The 24,949-nt window shown below is 45.4% G+C and overlaps 2 protein-coding genes and 1 pseudogene across 2 annotated transcripts in view; 2 read left to right on the forward strand and 1 right to left on the reverse strand.

Moving 5' to 3' along the window:
* The window catches only part of ACVR2B (activin A receptor type 2B), a 28,933-nt gene extending 27,310 nt beyond the window's left edge, over nucleotides 1-1,623 (forward strand). The window contains exon 11 of the mRNA XM_047770299.1: nucleotides 1,303-1,623. Within this exon, the coding sequence (XP_047626255.1) occupies nucleotides 1,303-1,497 (195 nt within the window). The 3' untranslated portion in view covers nucleotides 1,498-1,623. The remainder of the gene's footprint in view (nucleotides 1-1,302) is intronic.
* Nucleotides 1,624-14,828: 13,205 nt separating this feature from the next.
* The window catches only part of EXOG (exo/endonuclease G), a 28,734-nt gene continuing 18,613 nt past the window's right edge, over nucleotides 14,829-24,949 (forward strand). Inside the window, exons 1-3 of the mRNA XM_047770311.1 lie at nucleotides 14,829-15,024; nucleotides 18,458-18,607; nucleotides 22,735-22,874. Of these exons, the coding sequence (XP_047626267.1) occupies nucleotides 14,862-15,024; nucleotides 18,458-18,607; nucleotides 22,735-22,874 (453 nt within the window). The 5' untranslated portion in view covers nucleotides 14,829-14,861. The remainder of the gene's footprint in view (nucleotides 15,025-18,457; nucleotides 18,608-22,734; nucleotides 22,875-24,949) is intronic.
* LOC125122061 (glutaredoxin-1-like) lies at nucleotides 17,560-17,875 on the reverse strand (annotated as a pseudogene).

The raw sequence follows: 24,949 nt of genomic DNA on the forward strand, positions 1-24,949 counted from the left end.
GTCTCCGCAGGGTAGTAATAGGTTGAAGGAATTACTTGTATGTCTCTGGGCGGGATACCTATCACATGAGTGTTTAACATGAGTTAGCTCTGATGAAGTAATCTCTGTTCTCTGCCCTCATCATTTTCTGAGCCTGGGCTGAGCCACATGGCACTTGAGCCCCTCCACATCGGGGATACTGTACAGAAGCCCCCAGCAATGTAAATGGTTACCTATCTTAGAAGGGTATTTGCCTTTGGCTCCATTGAGTCCTTCCCCTGCTCCCCAGGGTTTATTTTGAAAAAGGACATCCTTGGGGGTTCTAGGGGCTAGTACTCTTACCATATGGTCAGGGGTAGTCAGGGGTCGCACTGTGAAAGCCAAGTTCAGCTACTGTGCTGTCCCTGGAACCCAAGACTGCATGCATGTGGAGAAAAATCGGGCATGGGGAGAGGAAAGCTGGGCCAGGATCTGACCCTCTAGGGAGTTCCTGTCGTGGCGCAGCAGAAATGAATCCAACTAGGAACCATGAAGTTGCGCGTTTGATCCCTGGCCTTGCTCAGTGGGTTAAGGATCTGGCATTGCCATGAGCTGTGGTGTAGGTCACAGACGCGGCTCGGATCTGATGTTGCTGTGGCTCTGGCATAGGCTGGCAGCTGCAGCTCCAGTTCAACCCCCAGCCTGGGAACTTCTATATGCCTCGGGTATGGTCCTAAAAAGCAAAAAAAAAAAAAAAAGTCTGATCCTCTGTCTGAGACTTCTCAGTCTCCCGGGGCAGAGATGCTGGGGTTGCCAATCCAGTTCCCTGATGGGGAGCAGGTCCAGGGAGATCCGAGTGTGGCCTGGTACTAAGCCAGCCGAGAGCTCCTAGAAGAGGACAGTTTGCCCGTCCTGCTGCCTTTCCCAGCTCCTCACAGTTGGTTCCAGCACATGGTGTCAAGCTTTGTCCCTGGGCTTTGGGGAGGGATCCGGGGCTGTGGGATGCAGCCCTCCTCTGTCCCCACTGTGACTGTGCTTCGGGCCCTTGTGTGATATGGACTTCTCCTGAGATTTAGTTTGAAAATTGCTGCTCTGCAATTTTCAAACAGCAGGCAGTCGTGTTCGCCCCAGGAGGGCCCTGGGTTCCCCCTACTTTCTGTGTCGTTGGCTGTGAAGGAGGCCATTGAGCTCAGGATGGTGACTGCCGGCAGGGGAGCTCCCCCCCAGTTCCCTGCGGGTGGGCCGGTGGGCTCTGCCTGGTCCTCAGAAACATCTCCGGTTTGCTTGTCCTCACTGAGGGCCACTAGCAAGGGAGTCTTTTTCCTCTTTCCCGCTGTGGTGCAGGGCCTGGCCCAGCTCTGTGTGACCATCGAGGAGTGCTGGGACCACGATGCAGAGGCTCGCCTGTCGGCGGGCTGCGTGGAGGAGCGGGTGTCCCTGATCCGGAGGTCGGTCAACGGCACTACCTCGGACTGCCTTGTCTCCCTGGTGACCTCTGTCACCAATGTGGATCTGCCCCCTAAGGAGTCGAGCATCTAAGCCCAGGACACGTGGACCTCCAGACTCAGTGGCTCTGAAGAGGAAAGGAGAAAGAAAAGTTGTGTTTTGTTTTGGAAATCCCATAACACCAACAAACACATAAAATGCAGCTGCTATTTTACCTTGACTTTATTATTATTATAATTATTATAATTATTATTATTAATATTATTTTTGGGATTGGATCAGTTTTTACCAGCACATTGCTCTACTGTATCGCAAACAGTGGACACGTCAGCAGGCGCTGAGGTGCTGAGCTGTGAATGCCGAACCAGCGCCGCTGAAGAGCCTCGGCCACCTCCCGCCCTTGGGGTTCATTTTTCCCGCTTTCTCTTTGTTTGTCGTCTCAGAATCTGTGACACAAAGAAACCCATCTCCTGTCTTAGGAACCTTAATGCTGCAAACTCTACCTAGAGAAACCTTTGAAGACTGTTACATAAGAACACATCTTCCTCAAAGGAGGAGGTTCCCTCTGCCCCCATCCCCCTGCCCTGTCCCTTTTACTATTTTTTTCCCCTTTTTAGACAGTGAGTTGAAGAAGCAGCAGACGTGTCTTTCACGGATTAACGGGTGTTGTCCTGACCGAGGAAAACTGGGCTGAAGATGAGGATGGTTTGGACTGGAGCTGGAAGGGGAGGACAGAGCTGGGGGTGGGGGGTGGGGGCACAGCTACACTGGACTCGGGCACATTCGGAGCAACATCCTTGGCCATGAGACTACTTCTCAGGTAACCAGGAATCGAGGGGAAGGATTGTGAGGAGGCTGAGCATTAACAGCAAGAGTGGGGTTTGGAGAAAGTCTGAAATCAGGTGTGGCTTTGACCCACCTGTTGGCCCTGACCAGTTTTTTCCACTAATTTGGGTTTGGGCGTAGGAGAGAACATTTTTTTCTGCCCTGATTTTAAGGTTAGGCAAGGGTAGAAATCATCACGTTTTACTGAGTATGTTCTTCATTAAGACGTGATACTGTAAATATCTTTAATGGAGAAAAAGTTGAAATTTGTACCTTGCTTCCTCCTGGAGCAGTTCAGGGAAATGCCCATGGGGGGGCGCCCTGCACAAGCAGGGTGAGAGGATTTCCTGGGTGGGGCCTGCCAAGGCCTGCCTCTCTGGAGACCCCCAGAGTCCTGCAGCACTGGCTCTGCCCTGCGTGGTGACATCACTGTCCCTTCATGTGGTACGTGGACATAGCTTTCTCCAGACCCCTTAAAGAGGTGCATACTCGAAAAACTGTCTCTATTATGCCATAGCCTTGCTCTAGTCAGTGAATGTTCCTAATGCTGCTGTTTCAACATTTGAATTTTTTTTAATTTATGAAACATGCAAATTTTTTTAAAAAACAAAACACACACATCCACATATACACACATGCTTTGCTATGTGGCTTCCAAGGTTTAAATTTTGAAAAGTAAAAGAATTGAATCTTCACGACCACAGACCACCTCAAACCAGAAATACCTCAGAATTTTCTACTTGTGTAAGTTTATTATATATTTTATTAGTTGTGTTGTCTTGTAGTAAGTATATTTTAATGTAAGTTGGCTTTTATGACAAAGTTTAAAAGAAATAGAGAAAAAGAAAAAAAAGTTGTGAGTCTTCTAGGGAGTGCTACCATTTTTCTTTGATAACGCCCCCTTGTAAATAACTGTCATCAACTGTAGGTTGGCTGTCTGGGCCGAGTCTGGGCATTCATCACTCTTCTTTGTGAAGGCTTTTCCTTCCAGTTTCTTTAGACCATTTTATTTGAAAATTGGATCTCTTAACTTGAGGGCAGGCAAGTTGGTGGGCGATGGGGAGATAGGGAGAGATTGGCTTGGATGAGGATGGGAGGCGGTGCCTCTTCCTGAGTTATTTGGAGGTTCCGATGTTTCCCTGGACCTGACGGGTGACCCCACTTTCACTTGATAGCACTGTGGCCCTTAGACCCGTGTGAGGTAATTTGGCTTGAGACTTGATTTCTTAAGTAAATGAGCAGCAGTGCTTGTGGAGTTGATCCGTGGGTCTCTGGATCCACAGCGCCCGGGCCAGTCTGTGACAACATGTCTGTGTGGTGAGGGCTCAGTGCCGTGTGCTGCGTGGGGTCTGGGGCCCCTGGGCTGTGTCCGTCTCTCTGCGTGTCTGGGCATAGGGTGCTGTGGGGGGCAAGTTAGCTTCCCTCTCAGAGCTCAGTTTTTGCTTCATGTGTCAGAATGTGAGCTGGCCAAGGTGGCTACAGGGACAGGTTTTTGTTTTTCGTTGTTGTTATTTGTCTTTTTCGTCTTTTCTCTTTTAAAGTGTTTTGTGGTGTGGTATTTTTCTTCCCTCAGAATAATTTTTACAGCAAAATGGGCCTTACAGCAGTTGCTTTTCTTTTCCACTTATTTCTTTCAGAAGCTTTAAAATATTTATTGAAAAGTGCCATATCTGATTTCTCCAGCTTTCTCCTCAGGCAGTGCCAGGCATCTCTACTTTTCAACCCTCAGAAGAAACAAATAAACCCCTAACAAATGTAGCTTATTTTCTAGGGGATGATCAAGTCCCCGATCCTACCCTACTCGGTGTGGAACACTAAACCCCAGCCTCTCTGTTCCATTTTAGATTTCCCCTGGGCGCTTTTTCCTTTGTGTGCTGGCTTGGTTCTTGTGAGAGCAAGTTTGGGCCTGGCTGTGGGGGCCTGTGTGGGGCTGTGCTGTGGGACCTGCAGGGCAGGCAGGCTGGGCAGGGCAGGCCTTTTGTCTGGGGGGGCTCCCTCTTTGCTGACCCTGTGCTCAGTCACTGTCGCTCCCTTTGGGGCCTTGGCCCCAGAGTAAGGAATCCAGAGGTGGCCCCTGTGTGGCCTGGCTGGGCAGAGGGGAGGGTTGAGGGGTGCAGTTCTTGTGGCCTCTGGTGGCCTTTCCCCATGAGCTGTGCCCCTGACGGTGCTCACAGCTAGGAAAGGTGGGTGTCTCCTTCCAGGGCGTGCCGCTGGGGGCCTGGTGGGTCTTTTGCCTCATGCGTTATGTATGTTATGTCTGTTGCCGCGTATTTTCTGGGAAGTGGACCATCCAGAGCTCTGGTTTGTGTTGACTGGGCTGTGAGGCCTCTGCCTGGGCTCTCTTCCACAAAGACTGCACACAGGCTCCACTTCTGGGGAGCCTCAGATCACCGATGCACCTTTCTTCCCTGCCAAGCTCTGTGGAGGACCGGTGGATATCAAGGCTGGCATTGTTTTTCCTGCCTCGTCCCTGGTGGCGGTGTCAGGGGACAGAAGTGGCCCAGGACCCCCATCCTGTCCTTGCTGGTGTACTGTCATCTGAGCAGACTCCTGGCTGTGGGGGGGACTTGTGGGGAGGCCCGTGATCACTGTGGGGTGATAATCCTGAGCCAGAGACATCCAGGAGTGAGCAGGGGAAAGAAGAGACCTGGACAGCCAACTGTGTCATAGTGTCCAGCAGAAGAATCTTAAAGACATAGTCATTAGAGCATCCCAGGGCTGGCGTGAGCTGGGTTTTCTCCCCAGGTCGTTGGTCCCTGCCTGGGGTCCTTTGAGTGAATTACTTGGGTTCAGGAGCTGAACTGTTCGTAGGAGGAAGGGAGGCCCGACTGTGCGGAAACATGAGCTCCATCAGCCTTGTGCGCAGAGTGGCCTTCCTGTCCTGTTGGCTCTCAGTAGGTGCCAGGTTTGGGGGATCAGCCCTAGTCCTGGTGGGGAGACTGACTCAGAATGCATCCTGTCTGGATGAGGAGCATGTGTCAGAACAAGAAGGACCTTGTCCAGCCTCCAAACATCGCCAGGATGCTTAAAAAGCAGCCCCCCCCCACCCCCGCCCCATTTCTCAGCTAAGAGAAAGCTCTGTTATCTGCAGGCCACTGAGATGGTTCTTCCCTGCCCCTAGGGGCCAGCCCTCCTGTCGAGTCATGCTTTAGGAAGCTGAGCATGTGACCCTGCAATGCTGCTCTGGCCCCTTTCTCTCTACTTGACCACCTTCTTGCCCTGCCACTCTGCACTGAGTGCTTGTGCTGCATGTTCGCCGTTTCCTTGGTGGCAAGCTCAGCTGTGCGTTGAGGGTCCACCATGTGCTATGTGGGGCTCAGAAAGCCCGTTATATGGCCCCTGTGCCCCGAGCCTTGAGGTCAGGGAAGCAGCTGTGCCATCCAGGGTGGGAGGACTGGCTGGCCCTCTTGCAAGTGGAACTTTGCCTTTTTTAGAATGCTACGTAAAGTTGACAGCATCTATTGGTAAACGAGGATTTGATGGTGTTTTTTAGTAATTTAATAAGCATAGGTATATAAGTTTTTAGAATTGGTACTAGAAGTTGAATAGCCAAGCATTAATCCAGAAAACTTGGCTCACAAGAAAAATACCTAAATTAGCACTTTCCAAGCGTTTGATTGTCAGTGCCAGCTATTTCAATAGCTGATTGGGTTTTGAATCTTTAGAGAGAATCCAGGCCTGCCTGGTTCACAGTTCAGGGTCCTCAGACCACACCTTTCTAAGAAGCACAGAGAATTGACACTCCACCCTACCCCCCACCCCTGCCCCACCCTAGTCCAGGGCAAGCAGCCAGAAAGGAAAGAGGGCAAGCTGGCTTTTTGTCTTTGTTTAGGTGACTTGAATTTTCCTAGGTCAGTGGCTGTTTACAGAAGCTGAACTAGTAAAATACTCAGCAGCTAATAAGTTCAGCCTGGTCAGCCTAGTAATGACGAGTTTAAGTTTCAGTCAAGAGTAATGTTTTAGAGTAACAAAAGAGGCCCAGTAATTCAGTTGATGAACTGTTTATATATCTTCTCAGTCTAGATTTGTAAACGTTTAATGAATTCAGGGTTATAGGCATAGTTCTTTAAGATTCTTGATAGTTAATTTGTAACCAGCAATTCACCTATGAATGTATCTCAAACCTTTAGGAGGCTTGGGGAAGTTTTTTAAGATGATGATTTAGTTTTGTAGCAAAAGGAAACTGAAGTTTAAAATGCTCCCTCCCCCTTGGAAATTAATTCATTTGATTCAGCCACACTTTTAAAAACAATTACCGTTGCCCCTCTGTGTCCACAGGTTTCTCATTCGTGGGTTCAACACCTTGTATCAAAAACATTTGGGAAAAAAATTTACAGAATATTCTGAAAATCACAACCTGAATTTGCCATCTACTGGCAACTATTTACATAGCATTTACAACTATTTACATAGTATTTATATTGTAAGGTATTTTAAGCAATCTAGAGCCGATTTAAAGTATATGGGAAGGGAGTTCCCTGGTCGCTCAGCAAATTAAGGATCTGGCATTGTCATTGCGCTGGTTTGGGTCATTGCTGTGGCTCAGGTTTGCTCCCTGGCCTGGGAATGTCTGCATGCCTCAGGCGTGGCCAAAAAATAAGTGTAAATAAATAAAAGTGTACAGGTGGGGGGGCGGGATCTGTAGAGGTTATATGCAAACCTTACATCATTTTATATAAGAGTTTTGAGCATCTGTGGATTTTGGTAACCCCCCCTTCCCCCACCCCCACCACACACATAGAGAGACAGCTGTAGTAGGTCCAAGAAACTTATAAACTATCATCAAGATATAATCCAAATTACATAGTGGGATATTTTGAATATTCCTATTTTATACTTATTTTGGGTCCACTGTAAACTTTGGTGTGGACAAGATTTTGAATTTAAAGGATTTACCACTATTTAAATTTTTACCAAGCTCTTATATGTTCATGATGGTATGCTCCCAGTGTGAATGAAGCAGGATTTTTTCATTGTGGTCCTCCACGTATCCCCCTAGTGCCAAAACCAGTGATATTTTATTTGCTCCTATGGCAGCTCGTAGTGATAACACAAGTGTTTTTCCCTCATGAACTAGAATGCATTTTCTCTGAATGCCCACATGTGTGGTGGGCCCCGCGCTGCCCTCTCTTCTCTAAGAGAGTCTTTAGATTGTCCGGGGCCTAGGCAGTTCTGAGAACTACTGCGAGCCAACTACAGGACACTAACAAGAAATACACACACAGACGTGTGTGTGTGTGTGTGTGTGTGTGTGTGTACAGTGGATTCTACACTCGTGGGCTCTTCTGGACATCTGCAGAAAAGCGTTCCATTCATTTGCACAGTTTACATTTTTTAAGCTCACAGTTGTTAAAAAAAAAAAAATGACCCATTAGCCAGGGCTTTTCAGGCAGGTGAGGATGGGTTTCTTGGCAAATGGATGAATTCTGACTTGAGTCCTGGGAGTTTCTGCTGTTGTTTGGGTGTGGGCTCATTGCCTGACTCTCCAATCACGTTTGTGTTGTTGGAATGTCGTGAGGTAGCATTGTAAATAAGAGTCTAGGGTATATAATAGAGATACAACACTTGAAATTTTACTTTAAGAAATCTATAGCACTCCATATATATTTAGTTAAATCATTTGACAGATTCTTCTGCACAGTGTGGAGATTGTTTTATACCACAGATTATTTTTATAAAGTCTAGTGAGTTTGAGTAAAAATGAATTTGTAATCAGAGTAATAAGCTTTACCTTTCAAGATAAATGCACACTGGAGCGTGAGTGGTGTGGAGCTTTCAGTTAGCGCCCCTTTGGGTTCTCGTTGATACACTGGCAGATTGTAGTCTATCTTTGGGTCTTGTTTGGTGAAAACTCTGCTTGTGGCTGTCTGCATATAGGAGAGTCTGCATGGTACTTGGGTGCTTGGCTCTGCTCCTTGCAGGCTGGGAGGAGAGGGCCTGGGGAGAGGCGAGAGGAGCCTGTGGTGTGCTTTACAATTGCACTTCCTCCTGAGGTTTCTTTTGAACAAAGCGTTCTGAGTTTAATAATTAGTTTGTCAGTTACTCTCTTGGGTGTAGCAGTGTGACAGCGTTTTGAACAGAAATTGTATGGGGGTGCAGGTTGGGGTAGGTTGGGGCTAGAATAAGATTCAGGCCACAAACATTTGAAATGAGGATTTGGTGACTTGAGAAATCTGCCAGACTGAATGATCTAGGACCAAATTATCCAGTTTTCAAGGACAGAATTTCCAGTGGAGTAATTATTCAGAAAGGGGGAGGGCTGTGTGTGGACACAGAAATCAGATTAAATGGAGCGCTGCCAGGCCCGTCTTCTCCATCAGGGCTGTTTGGTCGGAGGTGAGGGGCTGGGCTGGCTCCCTGCTTTCGTCTGGGTAGTGACCCCAGGAGCCCATGGAGGAAGCTCAGAACCCTGTATCCGCAGGGCATCTGTCCAGTGTCTACAAGGTTTTCCTGCTCTTCCTACAGAGGTTAGCATCAGTGCCATCACATGGAAGGCAGTCATGTCAGCCTTTTGATTTGGGGGTAGAGAGTGGATGGTTACTGGGATGAGCCTTTTTGATGGGGATGTATGGGAATTGAGTCATGTCGCTAACTCTCTGTATCCCTAATTGCTGGAGGCTTGGCCCCTAGACCCCACCTGCTGGCTTCAGCGCTGTGTTTGGACGTGCTGGTTGGGACAGTGTTGTCAGGAGAGTCCCTAATGAGTCATGGCAGACCGACTGTGCTTTTATTCGGTCTGGTTGGGAGTAAAGTTTTACACTGCCCCTTTTATACTTGAATGAATTTCGTTTTGGCAGATTCAGGAGCACTCTGGGAACCAGCCCCGGGTCCTTTTTTCCTATTCCCCATCTGAGAGCATTTCTCTGCTCTCTAGCCACACGTCTTGGAATGTAATTCTGTTGTGCCTTTGTTTTTGTCACCTGCCTCCCCCCAAAAGCAACTGCTGTAGGCTTTTTTCTACTTGTCTTTTCTAGCCCGAAGCCCCACCTTTTTCCTTTTTCCCAGCTGTATTTTCTGGATGCAGTTCTGTGCTCCAGATGTTTTAAGAACCAGTTACCTCAGACCTCGTGTTGAACAGTGTCACCATCTGGGTCCTCTCGAAACCGCAGGCTTATGACATACACGCAGGAACGCTGCTGAGTATGGGTACTTAATTTGTTTTAAAGTAAAACTCTTCCTGAGGATTGAAAAGGGGGCTTCTGGCAAGTTCTTCACAGTCCTGTGGTGGGATGGGTCTAGAGTGTCATCTGAACGGTGCTTCCTGGTTCCTCTTTGAATTCTGCCATTTTCAGTATTCTCGTGTCTGAATAGGCAAAGTGATTCAACTGGCTGGTCTTGTACACAAATGAGTTCTGAAAATGCACTCTTTGTGACCCATTTCCAGTCACTAAAGCTCAAATGTAGAACATTCCCTTAAATGGCAGGATTGAAAACCGCCCCCATCCACCGTAGTGCATTTCGGGAAGACGTCTGTAGCATATGTTGCTGTGAAATTCTGCCTTGCGGGATGTGGCTGTTTGTCATTTTGATGTATTTTAAATAAATATATATATATATTTTTTAAAGAGCCTTTTTTACCAGTTCAGAAAGTTTAATTAACCAGCAGTCACCATATCTGAATCTTTGTCTCTGGGGCACAGATGGCAGACCAAGTTTAAAGTGGTAAATCAAGCCCTACTGAGCGTGGGCTGCCTGCCTGGGCCGCCCTGTTGACCATGGGACACCAGGGTCAGTGTGTCTACACTGGGTTCTGACTCAACCCTTGAAGCGTCTGGTCTTTGCTGTTTGGGGACTGTTGGCTTCAGTTCCTGCAAGCGCTTTAGCCTAACTGGGCTGTTCTCAGAGCACTGCCACAAGCTCAGTGTATGTTTAGCCAAATAATTTCTCCACAAGGGAAAAACGCGCTCATCGAAATTTTACCAGCAGTGACAGAGGTGAGAGGAGGAAAGATTAGGCAACATCTGGGTTTTGATTTGGAATGTGTTCAAGACATTGTTGAAGGCTGTCTGGGAGGCAGTGATGGCACAGAGAATCTTAGGCAACCTCATCCGAAAGCATGAAGACCTCCTGTGAGGGGAGGAATTGTTGAAATGCCAGCGTCTTTTTCCTCCCCACCCCCTTTTTTTTCTCTAGAATTCTGTAAAAATGCAAAGAAAATTGAGTGGTACTTGAGAATTGGGGGTGAGGGTTACCGCAGGTGAGAAACACACTTTTAGATTTCAGTTCCATGCCACAAATCCACACAATGCCATTTTTCAACTGTACAAAAGAATCTGCTTATGAATTTGACATGACCTTAATGGTAGCATCAGGCCGGATTTTTCACATGTTAATATTTTTCCACATTTGTCCTTGAATCTGAATGACTTCATACAGTACTGTAAATTAAACTTATATTGAGTTTGATGTCAATTCTTCTGAAAAGAGCTTCTGCATGTAACGCACAAAGAACACAGCAGAGTATAACATTTGCAGGACCAACTTTGCAACCAACAGAAGATGTCATTTCTCATTTGCCATTTTATATATTAGTTTTACCAGCAACTTCTAAATTTGTATATTATTTGTAAGGAAAAGAAGGAAAACCTAAGACTTGTCTAATAACTTAGCGGAGAATGTGTGTTGGGTTTAGGATGGATAGCGAAGTCTTATTGAGCTGTGTTACCTAACTTGTATATAAAACTGTAATTAAAAGTTTGGATTCACCTGTTTCTCGCGGTTTACAATGATGAGTCATTTGCAAACTTTGGAAATGTGACCAGGATGTGATTTAAGACTGTAGAAGTGAGGAAGCTCTTCAAGTCCTTAAACTAAAGACGTCTAGTTTTTGGCTCAAATTCAATAAGTACTGTTTATATACCAGGATACGTGAAGATGTACATGTAATAGGTCACTTTGCAACCTTGTAGCTATAAAATAAAAATTTTGTAGAACAGAAATAGCTTGTACTACTGAATTAACAAAAGTTATACTAAAGTATCATGTTTAAAAAAAATATATATATATACACACACAGAGTTGAGCTTGTTGCTGTTACCCTGTCTGGATTTGAAAAGTGTGCTGATTTTTACACACACACACACACACACACACACACACACACACACACACACACACACACATATATATACCGGCCACACACACACACATATATATATATATATATATACACCGGCAGACATCTAAAATGGCCTAAAGCAGACATCTGTGTAATTACAGTTGCAAAATGAAGACATTTGGGAAAGAACATTGTATCATAGTTCATTCATTTGCAGTGGATCTTTGTTCTTTTTTTACTGTGGTAATTTTAGAAATGAGTGTCAAGTTTGAAATTAGATCTGCTACGTTGGGGTTTTGCTGCTTGAACTCTGCACTGGGTCCTCAAATAAACCGATGTGAATGTAGTTTTTTCCCCTGTGTGAAGCAGCAGCCACACCCCAACAGAATAGGAGGAAAAATCTAGAACTATTTCAAGTTTTATCTTTTTGTATATGAAAATAAAATGATAATAATAATAAAACCCTGTTGTCTTTTAATCACATGCAGGGGATTGAGGTTTCTTTTCATGGGATTTAGAAATAATAGAATGGGGAGTACCCATTGTGGCGCGGCGGTTTACGAACCCAACTGGCATCCATGAGGATGAGGGTTTGATCCCTGGCCTCGCTCGGTGGGTGTGAGTTGTGGTGTAGGTCACAGATGTGGCTCAGTTCTCTAGTTGCTGTGGCTCTGGCATAGGCCGGCGGCTATAGCTCCAATTTGACCCATAGCCTGGGAACTTCCATATGCTATGGGTGTGGCCTTAAAAGATAAAAAGAGAAATAAATAAAATCATGTTTTCCCACTTACAGGACCAGCTTGAGCACCCCCAAGAGTTTCTGTTTGTTAACTTGCAGTGTTAATAGCTGAGGGCCTAGGCTGCCAAAGGCTGCGGGCTGGGCTAATCACAGGTCCCCAGTTTTGCCCTTTAGAGGCTCAGGACCTAGGTGGAGACACTGTGGGCTTTTCCTTAATGGACTGTCCTGGGACTTTCAGTTTGTTTCTTCACTGGGGTGTATCTTCCAAACCCCCAAGATCCCCGCACATACAACCCTACCCCCTACTCCCATACTTTGCAGACAACTTTGAGCAATATTTTGTAAGTGGAGCAGAGAAACCTAAAAAATAAGTTATATTCAGGACTACTGCACAATACAAGCTCTGCCATTTCCAAATGTGGCTGAGTACCAGGGTGATTTGCTGAGCTATTAAAAATACAGTGAATCAGCAAGCCAGTCCCCCATTTTAGGGTTCCTGACTTATCTCACTAGATGAAAACATGGTTCCCTGCTAATAAAATAATGATAGTCCCTACTAAAACAGGAAAGCCCCAGAAATCACCTCACTGCTCTCTGTAGTAACATAAAAGATTTTTCTGGCCTATGACTAATATTTACTAAGCGGAGAAACACCAGCTTTGAATCCTGGGGGAGGGGGTCAGGGGGTCAGTGCCTTTTTTGTTCATTGTTTATTATAAACCTTACATAACCTGCTTGGAGCTCTTTGGAATAATTTTTTTTTTTTTTTTTTTTTTTTTTTTTGGCTACGACTGTGGTATGTGGAGGTTCCTGGGCCAGGGTCAAACCTGAGCCAAAGCAGTGACACCACCAAATCCTTAACCACTAGGCCAGCAGGGAACTCCCTGTAGGAAATGACGGACACGATTAAACAGAAAGGGGGCTTTGCTAGAAGGATCCTGGGGGAAAGTGGTCAGCCCAGCCCTGGGTAAAGGCAGGAGGTGTCTGGGCTTCTTTCAGAGGCTTAGAAGTTGGGGTCAGCATTGCAAGCCTTCACCTGTGTCTCAGCACTTGTTCCAGAGGTGCTCAGTGGGAGACTAGATGCATCTGCTGTTGTCTACTTGGAAAAAAGGCTGTGTGGGTAGTGCCACAGTTTTATGTGTCACAGCTTTGCTATCCTGAGAAAGTTCCAGATCCAAAATCCATAAAAAGAATCTGGTTGATCTGGCTCAACTAGTTAGTGTCAGAGGCCCTGAGGATTATACAAAATGACCTCATGACAGGTATTCCTAGGGGGAAGGGGCATGGGGCCATGAAACTTAAAACTACACTTCAGCTGGTTATTAGACATGGCCTCCTGCTTAAACTAAATCCAGATGGAATGCTGGAGTTTGTGCTGCAAAATTAAGAAGACACATTTATTTGTGAGTGAGAGTGCAGAAAACAATCATCCTTCCTGGAGTTCCCTAGTGGCTCAGCAGGTTAAGGATTCAGCATTGTTACTGCTGTAGATTGAGTTGGATCTCTGGCCTGGAAACTTGTGCATGCCACAGGGCCAAAAAAATCCAATGACATAACGTCCTTCCTTTGTTGGTGAGCATTCAGCAATCTGAATTTATATTCTATCAAGATAAATAAAACAGGAGTTCCCATCATGGCTCACTGGTTAATGAACCTGACTAGTATCCATGAGGATGCAGGTGTGATCCCTGACCTTGCTCAGTGGGTTAATGACCTGGTATTGCTGTGGCTGTGGTGTAGGCTGGCAGCTGTAGCTCCAATTCGACCCCTAGCCTAGGACCCTCCATATGCCATGGGTGGGGCCTTAAAAAGACAAAAAGACAAGAACAACAAAAAAAGATAAAACCATTGACTAAATAAAAATTTCTAACATTAGCAGCGCTTAACAACATGCCCCAGCTCCCTCCCTAAGCACTTTACATCGTTAACCTCCCTTAATCCTCATAAGAACCCTATGGCCTAAGAGTATTATTATTATAATTATTACTATTATTATTTTTTGCTTTATAGGGCTGCACTAGAGCATATGGAAGTTCCCAGGCTATGGGTCAAATCAGAGCTACAGCTGCCGGTCGGCACCATAGTCACAGCAACAGCCACAAAACTCAGGATTCAAGTGGCATCTGGAATCTACACCAAGCTCAGGGCAACGCGGGATCCTTAACCCTCTGAGCGAGGCCAGGGATGGAATCCGAATCGTCATGGATACTAGTGGGGTTCGTTACCAATGAGCCACAATGGGAACTCTTCCTATTCCTGTTTTAAAAAGGAAATGGTTGGGTGGGGATCCAAAGCTCTGCATCTGGATTCAGAGTCCTCAGCCACCATGGAGTACTGTCTTGTCAAGAAACCCCTTAGGAGGTGCAAAGCTATTTTTAGAAGTTATGATTTATATACCATGTGACTTCAAAGCCAAGTGTTATAAAGACATCCAATGTGGCACAGGTTTTGGAATCAGACCCGAGTTGGAATTTGGGCTCTGAAGAACTTTGTGTAAACATGTGAAAATGACTTACTACTCACCTATTAAGTGGGACTAAAGGTATTTTCTTCTTAAGACTGTACATGCACATACTGAGCCTTCAAGGCATCATGCTGTTATCCGTCATCCAGCAGACCAAGGGTGGAGACAGGATGCCCCTGGGCCTCCAAGCTTGTCACCAGGGGGCGCGCGAGGGCTTGGTAGGAAAGGCACGCCCTCGCGCTCCGGGAGAGGCTCAGGGCCTCCAGGGGACGCCAGGGGACGCATGCGTATCTTGGCCCCAGGGTAGCGATTGGCTGTCAGGTTTCCGGGGCGCGCATGCGCTACGGCGAAAGGCAGGCGCCGCGGGCAAGATGGTTGTCAAAAGTTTTGCTTCCCGCTTCCGTGGCTCCCGGCGCTTTTTGAGTAGTTTTGTGGCCGGAGCTGTCGTGGGCGCTGCAGGAGTGGGGCTTACTGCCGTGCAGTTCCTCCGGAGTCGGGACGCTGAGCCTGCGTTGGCGGTGAAAGAGCCGGACGGTGAGTGTGTGGGCCCCTAGAGCTCAGGCCCGGGTTCCTATCTTGGGTAGGAGCCAGCCGTAACCCTAGATGCGCGCGGTCTCCACTCATCCGGCCCCGGGTTGTCCGCGGTCCAGTTCCCCGGCCCGGCCCCCACTCTGCGTCGCGTCCCGCCTGCCTCCTTTGTGCACTTCCTTCCTCTGGGGATCTGCCCCCGCCCCCTTGCACCAAAGTATTAGTCTCGACATGTGTGTTTTACTATGCCATCCCCTAGATTGTTAGTCCCATAACCATTCGGACCGTGTCAGTTTCGTTCTCCACCATTTACTCAGCCTGGGACCTGGCACATAATTGGCTTCCAGTAAGTACGGATGAGTGACATATATTTAGTAGTCCTCATTTTATCATTGTTCAAATGAAGAACACCTGCTAGCCTTTCTTTAACGTATGTAAATCCGCAGGTTATCAGGGATACCTTATATTTGACATAGTAAATGAGCTCATGCTCATCTCATCTCTTAATGTCCCCGTCGTGCTAATTTAACTTGGTCCTTCTGATACTTCGCATTTAGCAAGAGAGCTATTCTGGTGGGTTGAAACCTGCAGAGGGCACCAAGAGGATTATTTTGAAAACAGCTCTCTCTTCATTGTGTATTTGGTTTCTCTCACTAGGAAAAATTGTACTAGTTTTACCACTGCCTTGCTGCAGCACGTGTCTCTGCTTCAGTATGGGAGCATTGAAAATAGTGTGGAGGAACCATGGTCCTTTACAAATACTTAAAAGGCTGTGCTTTTGTCTCCACACTAACTTTTTTTTTTTTGTCTTTTTGCCATTTCTTGGGCCGCTCCCGCGGCATATGGAGGTTCCCAGACTAGGGGTCAAATTGGAGCTGTAGCTGCCAGCCTACGCCAGAGCCACAGCAACGCAGGATCCGAGCCGCGTCTGCGACCTATACCACAGCTCACGGCCGGATCGTTAACCCACTGAGCAAGGGCAGGGATCAAACCCGCAACCTCACGGTTCCTAGTCAGATTCGTTAACCACTGCGCCACTACGGGAACTCCACACACTAACTCTTTAAACATAATGAGTTGGCAGGCTCTCTCCCATTTAGTCATATCGATGACTAGTAATGACATGAGTTTTTCCTTGGCTGCTTTTGAGTACACTGTACTTTGTGTACAGTGAGACACCAGCAAGATCAGGTCCTTATCCCCCTCCCCGGCCCGTGGGTACTTCTTTATTAGGAAAGAAACTAACTATTTTCAGACTAGAGACTGCAGAAGGGAACTAACTTGATTCTGCAATTCTAGAACAAACTGCGTGATAAAGGATTCTTGAGTTTTCACAGAGTGAGGGCGGGGGGAGAGAGAATCATTTAAACAGTGTTTCCCAAATTTGGCTGTTTTTACAAACATATGCTTAGAAGAGGGAGTTACAAGTTTTCCATGGTAACATTTAAATCTAAACCAATTAATTCACTTGTTCGGAATGGCCTGACAACCAGCTTACCTAGCAGAGGGTTATCACGTGACCGCAGCACTTGCTCTTGTACCTCTGACCCCTATGGCACCAAGTAAAGACCAGCAGTGCTTCACTTTTCATGTGGCATCTCTCACACTGGGTGCTCAGGCCCTTCACACCATTGTTGAACACTTCCTATGAGACCTGTGAGTTGTCAAGGTTCAGGACACTGGGTCACAGCATTTCTTCTCAAAGTAGGGTGGTGTGGTGTGTGGATGGTGGCCAGGGAGAGACATGAACTGTGAAAAGGCACATTCAGACTACCTATTGACTTTATCATACAAAAGTCTATAATGTTAAACTCGACAAAATAATTTTCGGGCAGTAGCAGAAACCCAGCTAGAGATTCACCCAAGGGAGCCTGGGATAAATATGGCTGAGAAAGACTGGTGTAGAGGTAGAGGAGTCCCAGCACATGGAGAACAGTTAAGAACATGTGCCAGGAGTTCCCGTTTTGGCTCAGCGCAAACAAACCCAACTAGTATCCACGAGAATGCTGGTTCAATCCCTAGTCTTCCTCAGTGGGTTAAGGATCGGGCCTTGCTGTGGTTGTGGCATGGACAGGCAGCTGGCTGCAGCTCCAATTCTACCCCTAGCCTGGGAAGTTCTGTATGTCACAAGTTCGGCCCTAAAAAGCAAAAACAAAAAACAAAATAAAAAACATCTTGCAAATGTATGTGTAAGGAACATCTTTGGGTTTAATGAGTGACTCCTAAGCCATAACTTGTCATGGTCTTTTGGACCCAAAGGGCCAATCCACAAGAAACCCAAGACATCCATCAGACTTCTCAGACCTGTTTGGGGCAAGTCGATCCACTTTTAATACGGAGTCAGAAGAAAAATCTGGTTTGGCCTCCCCACATCCGCCCGCCCCCAATTATTTGGGTTAGCACATTTCAGAATTATAAGTAAACAGTTGTTGCAGCTGAGCGAAGGTAGTCCCGGGTCCATCCACCAGGAAGTGCTGTCATTATCTGCAGTGCCATCCAGCTCTCAAGGGGCCTATCAGCTTGGGGTCTGCTCTGCTGTAATTATTTCAGAGCTCCAATTTACTTCAGGTGGGTCAACAGCTCCCCTCTCGTGCATGCTTACTAGATCGGTGCATCCATCTATACACTCTTTATCGATACAGACCCAAGGTACCATTCTGGCTCCCTCGAGCTGTTGCAGATAATCTTGAATCTCGTTGGTGTCACTGGTGGCTGTGATATCGACAAATTCCAGAAGCCCTTCTTTGAAGGGAAGTTGGCTGAGGAGCTCCTGGGTCCTTCTGCAGTAGGGGCAGGTGGGCTTGATGAAAACCACCTTCCCAGGCTGGATTCTGCTGTTTACAAATGTTTGAGCCATGCTGACAGGCAGCTGCCTCCGGGAGGAAACCTCAATTGCAGGTATTGCTCAGATGTAAATGGAGGCCCCGGCCAGCGGGCTCTCATTTAAAGGAACCTCCCTGGAGGAGGATCAGGTCCTTACTTTTATTTTAATTTTTTTTGGTGGCCGCATCTGCAGCATATGTAAGCTCCTGGGCCAGGGACTGAATCCTAGGCCGCAGCTGTGGCATTGCTGGATCCATTAACCCACTGCTCAGGGCCAAGGATGGAACCTCTGTCTCTGCAGTGACCCGAGCCACTGCAGTCAGATTCCTAACCCCTGCCACAGTGGGAACTCCTCATGTCCTTATTTGACAGTTAATGAAATAGCTACAGTTTACCTGGCTAGACCTGTACAACTGATTATAGACAAAACCCAGTATTTTAGCTGCCGTCTCTTTTCTTTGCATTGTAAGTCATTGTAAAAATGAGATCTGGTTGATTAAACCTTTGAGCCAGTCCTTTGTAAGACTTACCCCTCTTCCTTACAGTCTTGTTCCTGATAAGAGTCACTAACTGTTATTCCCCCCCCACCCCCGCCCACCCCTTGTTTCATTTTTAGGTTCTTCAGAAAAGGCTCTCTTGGAACAATTTGGATTCCCATTAACTGGAACAGAGACAAGGTGTTATACTAATCATGCTTTATCTTATGATCAGTCAAAGCGGGTGCCTAGATGGGTTCTCGAACATATATCCAAGAGCAAGATTACAGGTAGGTGGTTAGAAGCAAAGACGTTGATGAAAAATGCTTCCAAATTTAGAACAAGGAGGGTTATTAATAATCTCAGCCTTTTTTTACATTACAGCACCTTAGGAAAGATGTTTGTGTGGCTCACTAAAGAGATGGACCCTGCCTGGCAGCCAGGGAGCCCCAGACCCTTCAGGCTGTCTCAGGGGCTGAGAGGATCTGTATCTTGACACATGAATTAGAGGCTTTGTCATAAACATTACAGCGAGCACCACTTGTGCTGTTCATTACCTCTACAAATATTTGTGTCTCCCATGTGTCTGGCACGGTGCTGAGCCTTGGGGTTATATTAGTGACCAGAGTAGATAGTTTCCACTCCCAGGCCTAATTACAGTTGGTAATTACTGTGCTGAAGGCAGAGCGATTGCAAGTTGGGTTAGTATAATTAAGGAACAGTAAAGAATAGGGTCCGGAGAACTTAATGCTGATTAGCGAGTTTTCTCTGAGAAAGTGGCCTGAAGGATGGCGATTACCCAGGCAGAGGAGGAGGGTGGGCAGCAGGATACAGAGACAAGCATTCCAGGCAGAGAAAGAGAAGCATGGCTGCATCATTCAAGGCCCCGATGTGAAGAATTTTGTTCCTTTAGGAAACTAAAAGAAGGCCAGCATGGCAGGAGCAAGGGAGCACGTGATGTGAAATGAGACGAGAGGTAGGCAGATATGTGAGTCTGTTTGTGTGTCGTCCTGCCTTGCTTCCCTGTAGTGAGGATGGTCAGGTCTTGATGTTCAGTGTAGACTATTTCCAGTTTGTACTCCCACCATCACTATTTGTTCTCTCTCCCAGCCCTCAACCATAATGAGCATTATTGCACTTTACCAATTTATTAGTTGATTTTATTTGTGTTTATTGGTTACCAGTAAGGGTTAATATTTTGAGAATTATTCTTTGTGATTTATTCTTTACCATTTTCTTTCTTTTTTTTTTTTTTTTAGGGCCACACTCATGGCACATGGAGGTTCCCAGGCTAGGGGTCTAATCAGAGCTACAGCTGCCGGCCTACATTACAGCCATAGCAACTTGGGATTGGAACCACATCTGTGACCTACACCATAGCTCAAGGCAACGTCGGATCCTTAACTCGCTGAGCGAGGCCAGAGATCAAACCCACAACCTCACAGTTCCTAGTCAGATTTGTTTCCACTGCACCACAACGGGAACTCCAATTCTTTGCCATTTTCAGTGGGGATGTTCTTCTTTGAATTTTGTGGGAGTTCTTTTATATATTCAGGATATTACTTTTGTTATAGTTTTCTTATCCCTATTTGGTTATTTGCCTTTTAATTTGCAATATGGCCCACAGATGACTTCTTCATTGTTTTACAAGGCATGCTATCTTTAAATATATTAAAATGCTGATGTTGGTGTAGGTTGCAGACACAGCTCGGATTTGGCCTTGCTGTGGCTGTGGTGTAGGCCCCCCCAAATTTTTTTAAAAATTAAAAAAAAATGCTGTTATTAAGATGAGTGAGTGCCTTTATGGAGTACACATCAACCAGCAGAATAGCAAGAGGCTGGGAATGTACTTGCTGCTAGAAGGAAACTGATGTAAGGGTAAACTCATAGCAGGTGAGACTGGATTATAAATTTACATCAAGAGAAACTCACTTGATTTAGTCTCAAGCCTGATAAGTTTCCTTTAAATGCAAAGATGATCCCAAGATGGAATTCCAGCTTAACTCATTTTATCTTGCTATTAAGTTACCATTTTCAGAGGCATTTAAGAAAGGCACTGTGTTTTATATTGTAAATCCTGGAAACTGTATAATTTTGAGGAGGTAAAATAGAGCTAATGAGTATTATTTGAAAGCAGGAAGCAATATACCTGTGATTTACTTGATTTTAGGGTAAAGCATCTTCTGTTTTTAGTAATGACAAAGTTATTTAGATTTAAACTCCTCTGCTAAAATTTTTTAAAACATTTCTCTCTTTCTTAAAAAAAATTTACACAAGCAGAAGCTGATCTTTTATTATTGTTATTTTTAATTTTAAGTCTTTTTTGGCTGCACCTGCGGCATGTGTAAGCTCCTAGGCCAGGGATCGAACCCATGCCACTGCAGTGACTGGAGCTGCTGCAGAGACACCACCAGATCCTTAACCTGCTATACCACAGAGAATGCCTAAAACCAAGAAATTTTATTAGTATATAAAAAGTATATAGAGGAAGTCTCTTGTAGTGCAGCAGGTTAAGGATCCCATGTGGTCACTGCTATGGTGTGGGTTTGATCCCTGGCCTGGGATCTTCCACATGCTGCAGGTGTGCTGTACCCTCCCCCACCGAAAAAAGCTTGTAGGAAAAAAAAAAATTAACAACACGAAGAGCTACCATGATAGTAGAGATTTGCCAGGCCATTATTTGGGGGAACTCCAGAATCCAGAAGGGTAAGGGCAGTGCTGGTAAACTGAAGCCACATTGCCTTTTGTTCCGCAGTCTTAATGGTGTGAAGGGGGCTGAAGGCAAAGTCTAGGACTCACAGAAGGCAGTTTGGCTTATGGGAGACCCTTCCCATATTACCCTGGAACCCCAGAGGGCCACATCCTCAGGAAAGGGTGAACTAGATCTAACCTGCCTGCTCACCATAGGGAAGTACAGAGAAGGCTGCCTTGGCACTGAGCAAAGGAGGGTCAAAAAGGAAAATAAAAGGAGTTCCTGTCATGGCTCAGCAGGTTAAGAACTCGACATTCCCCGCGAGGATATGGTTTGATCCTTGGCCTCGCTCAGTGGGTTAAGGACCCACCATTGCCCCAAGCTGTGCAGTTTGCTACAGGTGCAGCTTGGAACCAGCGCAGCTGTGGCTGTGGCGTAGGCCAGCAGCTGCAGGTCTGATTTGACCCCTAGCCTGGGAACTTCCATATGCCGAAGGTACGGCCATAGAAATTTTGTTCCAAAGAAGCTGAGGCCACACACTGGCTATCATGCAGACTTGTAGCCCAAACTCATGTAGCTCTATAGATCAAGGAACCTTAAAGCCAATCTCCACTGCTGATGGCTCCAAATACTTGACAGAAGTCAGTTTACAGCCTTTCTCCAGGAAGTTGTCTTCATCCTAGACTCTTGGAAATGATTTTTCAAGGGCAGTGAACACCAGGCAAAGAAAACCGGACATACCGGGAAGCAATTCCAATGGTAATAACGCAGAAGTTTACTAGTATTTCTCTGTATTACCAGGTTTTTGTTTTGTTTTGTTTTTTTGTTTGTTTGTTTGTTTTTTAAGTAAAACTGGAGAGGTTCTAAAAAGCTAGATACTTTGAACCTTGAGGTCTGATAATTTAACATTTTTCTTGATTGAATGAAATGATGCAAGAATCCCCCACTTTATACGGATGCCCATTTTATACTTTTTGAGTAGCAGCCCAAGTATATTCCATTTGTCCTCATAATTTTTATAGTTTAGCAAGATCTGCCCTAATGACAGCTGAAAATGTAGTGTTAGGACCCACTGATTTCTACCATGGCAGACTGCTCTGGAGGTATAGAATATAAGTAAAATTGAGATTTTTGTCTCTCTCATGTGGCACCCAGATATTTTGTGTCAGGAGTTTCTGGATTGAGCTCATAACTAAATGTTTATTTTGTCATGGCTTAAGAGGCTGTAAGCAAGATATCAGAGGCACTCTCCCCCTTCCCTGGGCTCTGCCTGCCCAGAACAAATTGTTTTGTGTCTATATTTATCCATTATTTCAGTACATATAAACCTGTCAAATACCATTGTACAGAATACAATGCATGGGGGTCTTTTTAAAAAGCAAGGGTGTATTTAGTAGCTAAGCTTTTTATACAGCTCAGCTATTTGATTGGTCATTGTTTTTACATAAATACTGTCCCGGTTATTTTTTCCTTTTACTTAAAAGGCCAGAAACAAAAGTAGATGAGGTAGCTGCATTGTATGAAAAACATTCTTTCCTGGACTAGTCCTCACTAAATTCAGAGTAAGTATCCGAACTATCCCAGGAACTTGAGACGTGGGTGCCGTCACTAAGTATTGGCTGCTCAGAAAGATACTAGCTGGCAGCCAGCAGCTTGCCTTGCTTAGAGAGTCTTGAGGGATTTTTGTCCACTGGCAACTTACCCATCTTGTGTGTTTTCCTTCAGGTGATGCAGACAGAAAACATTGTAAATTCAAGCCAGATCCCAACATCCCTCCAGCCTTCAGTGCCTTCAATGAGGACTACGTTGGCAGTGGGTGGTCACGAGGCCACATGGCTCCAGCAGGAAATAACAAATTCTCATCTGTAGGCATATTTTGGGGAAGGGATGGGAATATACGGGGCTGGTATTTTGTCTACTGTGGGACTTGGCGGTTAAAAACCTAGGAGTCAAACCCTAACGCTTGAGAATTGTCATACCTTGAGAATTGTCATACCTTGTTTTGTGTTTTTCTTCCTGACTTGACTTCCTTTCTTTGCTCAGATGCTCAGACATTTTTAAACAGGTTGAATGAGGGAACTAAATGCTATGGAATGGAAGGGGAAAGCCAACAGGAGTCAAAGCTACTCACCCTTTTTTATCTTGAAAAATTTCAGACCTGTAAAAAAATTGAAAAGAGGACAGCAGAAACATTTTGGCTGGTGGGAAAGTTGAAGACAGTGCAGATATATCTTGATACGTATCATTTTTTTTACTTAGCATTTTTTTTTTTTAACCATTGACAGTAAATCGCAGATATCATAATGCTTCATTCCTAAGTAGATTGCTCAGGAGCTTGTGTCGCCTAAGAATGAGGATGTTTGTATATATGTCAGGTGTGGTGTTATACCAAGAAATGTGTGCAATTGTATTTTTCTTCTCTTTTCTTTTCTTTTTTCATTTTCAGCCACCCCAGGCATATGGAGTTCCTGGGCCAGGGATCAGATCCAAGCCACAGTTGCGACCTAAGCCAAAGTTGTGGCAACGCCAGATCCTTAACCTGGTGTGCCAGGCTGGGGAACGAATTCATGTCCCAAGATGCTGCCAATTCCCTTGCTCCATATATATATATATATATATATATATATATATATATATATATATTTTTGGCTTTTTAGGCCTATGCTTGCAGCATATGGAGGTTTCCAGGCTAGGGTTCTAATAGGCCAGCTGCTGGCCTTCACCACAGCAACGCCATATCCAAGCTGAGTCTGTGACCCACACCACAGCTCATGGCAATGCTAGATCCTTGACCCACGGAGCAAGGCCAGGAATCGAACCCTCAACCTCTTGGCTCCTAGTTGGATTTGCTTACTTTGCACCTTGAAGGGACCTCTGGGAACTCCTATTTTTGTATATTTATACAATAGTAGACAATTTACATTCAGGTTTGCCAAATTGTCCCAATTATGTTCTTTACCACTTTTTTTTTAGATTCACTACCTGATCATGAATCACATATTACATTCAGTTGTCCTATCTCTCTAGGCTCCTTTAATTTAGGATAATTTCTCTGCCAAAAAAGGGGAGGAATGTCTTTTTTGACGTTGACATTTATTGCATGATTTGTTGGTGATTATTGTCATTAGGATTGTGGTTCTCAACCTTAGATACGCACTGTAATAACCTGGGGACATTTTATTTTATTTTACTTTATTTTTTGTCTTTTTGCCATTCCTTGGGCCGCTCCCAGCAATGGAGTTTCCCAGGCTAGGGGTCTAATCGGAGCTGTAGCTGCCAGCCTACGCCAGAACCAAGGCAACGTGGGATCCAAGCTGCATCTGCAACCTACACCACAGCTAATGGCACGCCGGATCCTTAACCCACTGAGCAAGGCCAGGGAGCGAACCCGAAACCTTGTGGTTCCTAGTTGGATTTGTTAATCACTGCGCCACGACGGGAACTCCCCTGGGGATGTTTTAAAAAAAATCCTGATGCCCAGAGATGTAACCCAGAGTAGTTAAATCAGACATTGTAGGGGATAGGACCCAGGCATTATGTTTTTGAAGCTCCTAGGTTACTTCAATGTGCATTTAAGGTTGAGAATTGCTTATTTGAGGAGAAGGTATTTGCTGGCCTTGGCAGTTAGTATAGATCAATGAAGGGGAATTCAGTGACAGAGGCTGTTGTTTGTAGGTCAGGAGTATGACTTGAATGGACACACGGCCAGAAATTCAGAATAGGAATTTTTTTTTTGCACTTATGAACTAATATGTTTGTGCTGTACTACTGAAATACTACTGTGTTCTCAAAAGCTGACCATTATTGAGAAATTCTGTGCCAGAGGCTTAAAACCAAAATTCGCCTTCTAGCTTTATATTGGAAATTTTTAATTCATATGAATTTGCTTGACTCTTGTAAATTATGAAGAAAACGTGCACACCAAACTCCTTTTTTGTTA

The sequence above is a fragment of the Phacochoerus africanus genome, chromosome 1 (genome assembly GCF_016906955.1).
Source record: "Phacochoerus africanus isolate WHEZ1 chromosome 1, ROS_Pafr_v1, whole genome shotgun sequence".
Lineage (NCBI taxonomy): Eukaryota > Metazoa > Chordata > Mammalia > Artiodactyla > Suidae > Phacochoerus > Phacochoerus africanus.